Source organism: Oncorhynchus kisutch, linkage group LG16, assembly GCF_002021735.2.
Source record: "Oncorhynchus kisutch isolate 150728-3 linkage group LG16, Okis_V2, whole genome shotgun sequence".
Lineage (NCBI taxonomy): Eukaryota > Metazoa > Chordata > Actinopteri > Salmoniformes > Salmonidae > Oncorhynchus > Oncorhynchus kisutch.
Window position 1 is genome coordinate 28,844,442 of NC_034189.2, and position 9,449 is coordinate 28,853,890.

At 43.9% G+C, this 9,449-nt stretch overlaps 1 protein-coding gene across 3 annotated transcripts; it reads right to left on the reverse strand.

Moving 5' to 3' along the window:
- Nucleotides 1-23: 23 nt before the first annotated feature.
- Nucleotides 24-9,449, reverse strand: LOC109906591 (menin-like). 3 transcript variants are annotated; one of them, XM_031792178.1, is made up of 10 exons: nucleotides 9,428-9,449; nucleotides 6,506-7,026; nucleotides 6,049-6,257; nucleotides 5,667-5,795; nucleotides 4,778-4,818; nucleotides 4,524-4,611; nucleotides 4,239-4,375; nucleotides 3,068-3,200; nucleotides 2,706-2,870; nucleotides 24-1,719 (listed from the first exon to the last, which is right to left on the reverse strand). In XM_031792178.1, exons 2-10 carry the CDS (start codon nucleotides 6,939-6,941, stop codon nucleotides 1,207-1,209), a joined length of 1,851 nt encoding a protein of 616 aa, XP_031648038.1. In that variant the 5' UTR covers nucleotides 6,942-7,026; nucleotides 9,428-9,449; the 3' UTR covers nucleotides 24-1,206. The 3 variants fall into 3 exon arrangements, with proteins under 3 accessions (XP_031648038.1, XP_020359955.1, XP_020359954.1); XM_020504366.2 differs by lacking the exon at nucleotides 9,428-9,449 and adding an exon at nucleotides 8,926-9,013; XM_020504365.2 differs by lacking the exon at nucleotides 9,428-9,449 and adding an exon at nucleotides 8,676-9,013.

A 9,449-nucleotide genomic window follows, 5' to 3' on the forward strand; every position in this document is an offset into this window, starting at 1 on the left:
TATATTCAAAACAGAAAAGGGTATCATATTTGAAATTATTTTATTACCTGCAAATAAAACCAATGATCAAGCAAAATACTACTGTATGTAGCTGGGAAAACTACAGCAATACCCTTTAAACAGTGCATGGTATTTCTGGTCAGTTTCTAATCATGAGGTTGCCTATTGCAGCTCTGGCTAGTCTCAAAACTAAAAAAAAGGCCACCTAAATTTGAAATAAAAAAAGGCGGTGTATAAGGCAACCAATAGCTAGCATGTAAGAGACAACAGAGCAGGGTTGGACATTGTTACACAGTAATAGACCGAATCACTTCCAGGGATTTCAGTGAAAAATATGAAAATTAAGTCAAGACTTGAAAATATAGAATGGAAAATATAGAATGGAATTCTGGCTGCATTAACAGAGCAATTCTCCCATCCCATAAAATGTCCAGGGACAGGGTGTTTTCATCATCTAAAAACACCCATTACTTTGGCTTTAAAATAACTTCCACACAAGTCAATCAGAACTCAACAGTTGATGTGTGCCACTGCTCAGCATTTAATTGTATGATACACAATCATTATTGAATCACAAGATTAAAAGGAGCAACTTGGTCAACACATGTTCAAACTTGATTAAAGTGACTACCTCCACTCTTAAAACACACGTCACGTGCTTACCGACCCTCGTATGGCCTTATTGGTAGGGTCCGGACGATGCCAGCATCACAATACTTTTCCATGGCAAAAATGAAAACACAAACCATACAAAACCTGCTGTACGTACAATATTGTACACTCTAGCTCGGAAAATAAACAAATGTGACTCTGGATGCCTACAACTTAATGATTGCCACAATACTAACGAGTATCATGATACTGGTATCATCCCGGCCCTACTTATTGGGACTTATGATATGATTGCTAAAATAACCTTTGGATGAAAAAAGAAAGTAAATCGCATAATGCTCAGCAGATGCAAGCAAGTTGATGCGGCAGTCTTTTTTGTGCTGCCTCGCCTCTCACAGTCACAGCACAATGGAAATGTCCTACAGACAGCCTCTCCTCATTTCTCTCCCAATGAAGAGAAAGTCTAGCCTGGTCCCAGATCTGTGTGAGCTGTATAGTCAACTCTTATGATAAATGACCATAAGTGTTGGCTTTACAACACAACCAGACTTGGGAACCATGCTAGAGGAATGTTCTACAGACAGAGTCCTCCTTCTACAGAGATTTACGCTGGCGCTTCATAAAGGACATGGTGTAGTCACCCGACGGCGTGCTCTTCTGCCTCTTCATCTGCACCTGTGACTGGGCGGTGAGCTGGAGCTTTATGGCGCTGGCGTTGACCTTGGGTGCAGACAGCAGCTCCTTCATGCCCTTCATCTTCTTGCTCCGGAAGGCCACCAGGGGACTCCCACTGGGGGAGGGCAGCTGCTGGAGAGGAGAGGGCACCGGGCTGGACGACTTGGCCTTGCCTTCGGGGTCTCCACCGCGGAGCCCTGAAGAGCGACGCCGCGTCCCGCCCTCGCCACCTACTTTCTTAGCCTGGTTGGGTTGGGTTGGTGGTGGGACAGGGGTGGTGGGAGTGGATTGTGTTGGAGGGGAAGCTTGGTCTTCCAGTCTGGACTCACGCCTCGGGCCACGTCTCCGGCCTTCGCGAGGGTCCTCACTGGATTGGTCATCGTCGTCCTGGGGCTCAGGCTCTTTGGTGATGATGGACACCCTCTGACGGATCTGTGGATGATGTCCATACATTATATATACACACAAAAGTATGTGGACACCCCTTCAAATGAGTAGATTTCGCTATTTCAGCCACACCAGTTGCTGACAAGTATATAAAATAGGGCACAAAGCCATGCAACCTCCATAGACAAACATTGGCAGTAGAATGGCCTTACTGAAGAGCTCAGAGACTGTCTACGTGGCACTGTCATAGGATGCCACCTTTCCAACAAGTCAGTTCGTCATATTTCTGCCCTGCTAGAGCCGCCCCGGTCAACTGTAAGTGCTGTTATTGTGAAGTGGAAACATCTAGGAGCAACAATGGCTCAGCTGCGAAGTGGTAGGCCACACAAGCGCATAGAACGGGACCAAGTGCTGAAGCATGTAGAGCGTACAAATCGTCCGTACTTGGTTGTAACACTCACTATAGAGTTCCAAACTGCATCTGGAAGCAACGTCAGCACAATAACTGTTCGTCGGGAGATTCATGAAATGGGTTTCCATGGCCGAGCAGCCGTAAACAAGCCTAAGATCACCATGCGTAATGCCAAGCGTTAGCTGGAGTGGTGTAAAGCTCGCCGCCATTGGTCTCTCGGGGGGTTGGAAACGCGTTCTCTGGAGTGATGCTTCACCACCTGGCTGTCCGACGGACAAATCTGGGTTTGGCCGATGCCAGGAGAACGCAGCAAAGAGGGGGGGGGGGGGGGTCAACTCCATGATTCTGGAATGAGATGTTTGACAGCTGGTGTCCACATACTTTAGGTCACGTCGTGTAATTTACATTGAACCCAATGTGAGGCAACATAATTAAAAGGCGCGAGAAAAAAAAAGGGATAATAATAACATTGTTTCAAAGAGATGTACCACTACCATGTACAGCCAACGTTTGTGGAAAGACCAAGTTAGATTGGTTGTATTATGAGTGGAACACTAGATCTCTTTAAAGTAAATGGGGAAGGGTTTCGGATTTAAAATCCAGGTTTGTGTTATTTTACCTGTGGGTCAAAGCGACTGAGGGACTGGACCAGATAGGTGGCCCAGCCAACATGAAGGACAGGGGTGGGGCTTCCCTCCTCCCACTTACAGATGCCGTCATAGAAACGCAACAGGTGGGCAAAGCATTCTGGGTCCTGGAGGGCAGAGGCCTGTATGGGCTGGTCCTGAGGGGGGTGGGTGGGGGGAAAGTGTGTTATGGAGAAGAAAAAGGAAACCCTCAGAGAATAGCATGAGAGGCAGTAGCTGTAATATGAAATATGATTGCCTCATTCTTTGACTTGAGATTAAAATGAGAAGGGGAACCATTCTATTCCATTCTCATGTAAATTTCCAATGGTGCCTTGGTGGCGAGAGTCATTACCTTCTCTCCTCCCTCGCTCCCTTCTCCGCTCTCGGCGGCTGCAGCCGTCTCCTTCAGCAGGGTGGGGATGACGTCGTTGGCAATGTCGAAAAACTCCTTGTAGATCTCTTCGTCCTCGCGGAAGTAGTTGTAGCTGAGAGACAGGTGAGAAATCACACCTTGTTCTAAACACACATTGAAAACTGGCAATTCATGATCATCACCAATACAATTGTTCTGTTATTTGTTTTCCACATAAGCAGGACAAGGGGTATTAAAGGGTGTGTGCACTTATAAACACTGTTCTAGCCCATCTTTTTGGTGGGAAAACAAAAACAGTATAGCAAATACTCAAAAACGTAACGTTTTGTGTATGTTTGTAGATCACACTCCATGTTCCTTTTTGTCGTGACAGCGAACAGATGGAGCCGAGATTAAAGAACAATAGGTGAAACAGGAAAGGAAAGGCAGAGGGGGAAAGGGAAGGCGAAAGAGGAGGGACGGAATGCACTGACTGCTACACTGCTCTGGGCGTGCCAGTCGCACACATGCTAGAGAAGACAGAGACGGGAGGATCCGGTCGGTCCGACCTCTAAGAACTAGTGCCAAGGCTGGATGGTTGGGAGGAAGTTTCCTGTGATTGGATCGTTTTTAGTTAGACAAAATTCTACCCCTGGAAGACGTGCATGCATTAGGATCACTGAAATCATAAGAAAAAGAGAAGCGTTTCAAGCTATATAAAAGGTATATAACGCCATAGAAAATGGAAAACTGCCATGCAAAACCTCAAGCTAGAATAAAAATCACAATTTCAGACAACTTGTTCCAGATTTAAGACGACAAACTAACACCATAAAGTACTGAGGAAGTGTTCAAAAACATTACCGCTAGGGATCTGCTGCCCTCTGCTGTCAGAAAGGTGAAACAGCAACTGATGTAAATCGTCAATGCGTACCTCAGCCAGAGATGGTCAACGGGCTTTGTCTCAGCATCCATGCAGATTTCAATATAACTTATCATACCATATAAGGCATTATCATAACCACCTAACAAGGATTTTTAAATGAATGATGCCTAAGGTTATTTATGTGGGTCAAACACACTTATTGCAATAAGAAAGACAGTTGACACAGAGCAATAGTGTGTAAGATGCATAGAGAAGGTAGCCAGGCTAGCTGCTCCAGTAACGTACTCCTGCATGACCTGTGCAGCCTCGGCCCAGGCCCCCAAGGCCTCCCGGACCTCCCTGTGTCTGTAGTGGTAGCCGGCCAGGTACATGAAGGGGTAGATGTGCTCGTTGTTGTAGTACTTCTTAGCAGAGTTCACAGCCTAGAAACAAAATAAACACACTTTAAGCAAACAAATTCACAATGATGACATAAGTTAAGGAGTAAAAGAAGCAATTATTTAAGATCATGACATTTTGACAAAGTTTTTTTTTTTTTACAAGAATATGTACAGCTCTCCACACACTCACTTTAAGGTGGATGGCGTGGGGGCTCTCTTTGCCAGGGATGGGCTCCTGGTCCTCCAAGTCTGCCAGGGTGCCCATGGCCATGGGGTATCTGTGAAACAGCAAGTGAAAAGATGGTTGATTTGACAGGATAAGAACCTGTTCACCACAGAAAATAATAATTCATTTGGTTAGAACCATGAGACATTTTCACCGCAACAATTCAAAAAACAGATTGTTTTTCCAGATACTTTTTGGTACATTTCAAAAAGTATCACCTTTCCAGGTCTCCTCGCTCATACAGCAACCATAGAAGCCTCTGTGCACGAAAAAGATCAGAGAGAGAGAGAGAGAGAGATCAGAAAGAGGACATCACACAGAAGCACTGATCACGGTAAATATAAACTACAGTTCGGGAATGCTTGATGTCTTGGACTTTGATGATGCCAACAGGTGCAACTCTCCCCTTACAATATCAGGAAGTCCTATTCATTATATCACACGTGCTTGTGCAGGGATTCATTTTTGCGTCAGGGACCCCTTGGGCTCCAGAGTGGCCTAAGGCACTGCATTTTAGTGCTAGAGGTGTCACTACAGACAGCCTGGTTCGATACCAGGCTGTATCACAACCGGCCGTGATTGGGAGTCCCATAGGGCGGCGCACAATTGGTCCAGCATCGTCCGGGTTTGGCCGGTCTAGGCCGTCATTGTAAATAAGAATTTGTTCTTCACTGACTTGCCTAGTTAAATAAAGGTTACATTTATTTTCTAAATAAAATAATATCAGATCAATATCACTTTAAAAATTAGAGTGCGATAAAAATAGCATACAAGCAGTTTTACAAGACTTCTGCAGTACATGACCAGAGTAATTAAGTCTCAGGCCCTGGGAAATAACATATTAAAAGGCCCTCCTCTTACATTCTGCCTTGGGCAGAGAAAACCTTTTTTTGCCGTTTTAAGCTAATTTATTGCAATTCTACAAATTTTGACATGGGGCAGTATGCCATTTGCAGTTTTAAAGCTTCATTTAAAGCATTAATGTTCAAAACAAATATTAATTTACTAGATATATATATTTTGAGATCTGGCCATGGACCCCCTGACCCCACTTTGTGAACCCCTGTGCTAGTGTACATCTATTGTTAATATTGGTGGTGGTCTGACCTGCTGAAGTTGTAGCATCTCGGAGCTGTCAGTGTGCAGGTCCAGAGAGGGGTTGATGGCACACACCATGAAGGCCACCTCCATGTTCCTGTTACACTTCATATATGAGCCCTTTAAGTACAGCCAGCTCTGGGGAAGGGGGGAGAGATGGGGGTTAGGGTTGAGAGGTGTTGTGTTTTACTCTGTGATTACATGTGCAAGGTGAGAGGAGTGTGTGTGTGTGTGTGTGTGTGTGTGTGTGTGTGTGTGTGTGTGTGTGTGTGTGTGTGTGTAGAACAGCTGTTATATGTAGTTGATATGTAGCTATATTAAAAAAGGTATGTGAGAGTGCATGTTATTATAATGTTTCCGCGGGGGACGGAAGTATCGTTATCTTACTTACCCTCTCACCGACACCGGCAGCAACTGTCTGCCCCCTCCGGTCCTCGTTGCCCTTTCCGTGCCAGGTGACCTCTGCAGTCTCCTCTCCGTTCTTGCCAAAGATGACCCAGGCGTGGTCCTCGGACAGGGCCAGGTGCACGTCCCGCAGCCCCAGCACCTGGCATGCTGCCACCACCGCAAACGCCACCCCCGAGCTGTCCAGCTTTGTGCCTGTTCAAAATGACAAAAATATGATAGATTATTTGTAGCTTTACCCCTCTTTCAGATAACTGACTGGTGTGAGGATGGACACACTGCAAAGACACAGAAACAGGTTTATCCAAGAAATATAGCTACTGGGCCACAAATGCAATATAGCTAATCATCCAACATAGGAGACTGTATCAATATTATAGATCATATTCTATTAATGTAGTGGTACCCCCATATAACCCGTCCCTGCATCTAATGACCCCTACCAGTGATGAGACTGAAGAGGGACTGGATGTGGGCGCGGTCCTTAAAGTAGGAGCGGCTTAGGCTGTTCCAGATGACGTCAGATACTTTCTTCACCAGTTCCCTGCTGGACCCGCCAGCAGGCCTGCGGTACTGGGACAGATCCACAGCGCCCCGGATCTGGGCTGCGAAGCGCTCGTGCAGGGCCGATAGCATCCCTAACTCCACTGTAGGAAAGCAGGAGTTTGGGCAGTCTAGCTCCAGCGGCTCAAAGCGCACCCCCGGGACGTTAATTGGTATGACCCGGTTGACAGCCAGAAAGTGTTCTGCAAAGCCCAGGACCAATGAGAGAAGGGCTAGGTCTGGTTCAGATTTACGGAGCTCCGCTTCGAACAGGGCAACCACGCCACCAATCCCCTTCAGGGGAAAGTGCTTCTTCTGGGCTGAGTGTAGCCCCATGTTGACCCCTCTCCTCTGCCACAGCTCAGTCACTCACTTGGCCAGTGTGTCTTCTCTACTCTCAGCTGTAGTGATGTCACAGGGGCTGGATGAGAGTAATGTGGAAATCAGTACCAGCACACACCTTAAAATCACTTGAGCTGTATTTTTCCGTAAAATTCAAATGTTTTTTTTTCCACTATGGAGAAAATAGAATAGACTAGGTTGCCTTAGTGGGCGTGACATTTATCCACTTACCCATTCATTATGCAAAATGTGTTTAAAAATGGTAAACTAATACGGGGAACAAATATTGATATCTGATACAAAACTGGGTTAAATTAATAACAAGGTTTTCAATTAATAACAAATCCAGATTATTCTAGCTAACTAACTTCTCAAAGCGCTAGTAGTGCATTCATATTTCTATGACCTGGAGCATGCGCACAAGTTGGATACATGCACAAGAGGAATACTTGCCGAGCATGTTTAGCGACATGATTCTGCGCAAGCTTCAGGTGACACCAGCGGTTTGAAAAGTTTGTAAATATACTTCCCTGTTGATATATTGTCTCACATTACTACCACCGAAAGGACCAACCGCACAGACAACCGGTGAAGTACATTAAAATATAATTGTATTCAACATTCTGGCTTGTAGAGGTCGCGAGAGTAAACCTTCCTGATTCAAACGCTCATTCTTGCGCCTTAAGAGGCTGCGCAGGTATCATTTGGTTATCACTACGACAACGGCTTCCAGGAACAACAATATTTACATCTTAGTTATTCAGAAAATGAATTAAATATGTTACATTGGTCACTTTAATTATGTTTAAATATTGTTTTACCCATTTTATGCGTATATTGTTTTCTAGTCCACCCTATTCAACTATTGCTGTGCATATTATTCTGACCAAGTCCTTCAGATAACGACGATACTAACGTTATATATTCTTTGCACCCCATTATTTTAATTTCTACTTTGCACATTCTTCCATTGCAAATCCACCATTCCAGTGTTTTACTTGCTATATTGTATTTACTTTGCCACCATGGCCTTTTTTTGCCTTTACCTCCCTTATCTCACCTCATTTGCTCACATCGTATAGACTTGTTTCTACTGTATGTTTGTTTTACTCCACTGCTTTGCTTTATCTTGGCCAGGTCGCAATTGTAAATGAGAACTTGTTCAACTTGCCTACCTGGTTAAATAAAGGTTAAATAAATATTCTATCCACACACGGTCCATCATGTCTCTACATCCAATCACACAGACAGATGTGTATTGTTAGCAATTGCTGCACTGTTGGAGCAAGGAACACACGCAATAACATTTGCTAGACATGTGTATGAGACCAATACAATTTAATTTGATTTCTGCCTTGGCGTAGACTTTAATGCAATTCAACGTCGGGTTTCCAGGCAACTACCTACAGTAGCTAGGTAGGTTAGATAGTTTACTGAAACTGAACGGTTACAACAACCCACACAGGACCGGAAAATTAAACATGTAACGTTAGCTAGCTTATTATTAAGATTAATTTCTAGTCAACACCAAACATGCAGGTGGAGGCAATACATTGAAAGCTAAAACGGGCAGCTACAAATATGCAAATATACTATGCAATTTGGCTATGGTTATGCTAGCAGTAATCATGCCAACATGAAATACACAACTTGTGTATTTTAATCTACTTAAACATGACCAAACTCATAGCCCGCTCATTAAAATGTACAAATAAACCTTATACGCACCAGTTTGTTGAAAGCTGCACCCACATGTTTGTGCTTTGCCGCGCAGTGCTATGACTGTGTTGGTCTGTTCAAATCGGTCAGAACTCGAAGATTTGGCGCGCTTGCTTAATCTTACATTGTGAGTCGCGCTCAATGCAATATTAGTTCAGAGTATCCGTAGATTTACGAAGCTGCACGCTCAATTTAAACGTGTTTGAACAAACCCCCTTGTTTCTGTGTTAGTTCTATCAAAGATTGTGGATATACTGACAAGATATACGTCTCTCTCCGCCCTAACAATGGAGTCGTTGTCCAAGGCACGGCGGGCTGTCTAGTTCCCACGTATCCTTTTTTGGATTGGTGGACACATCTCATTATTGTAATCCTTTTTGAATATTCGAAAAGGGTTGACGACGTCAACCGCCTGTATTCTATTCAATGGAGAGAGAGAAGTCTTTTTTATATATATATATATATTTTTTTACTTTTGTGAGTAATGTTTACTGTAAATGTATTGTTTATTTCACTTTTGTTTATCTATTTCACTTGCTTTGGCAATGTAAACATCTGTTTCCCATGCCAATAAAGCCCCATACATTGAAATTGAGTGAGTTGCTTTGCTTCTAGCCTCATGTCATGAATACCCATAGCAATCTCCGATAAAAAAATGTGTTTTAATCTCAAAGTTACCGTAATGTCACATGTCCTACCTATCAGTACACTACAAACAAATCATTTATAATTACATTTCTATTCAATCAAATAAATCTCACCTAGGAAGTAAGCCATTCATTT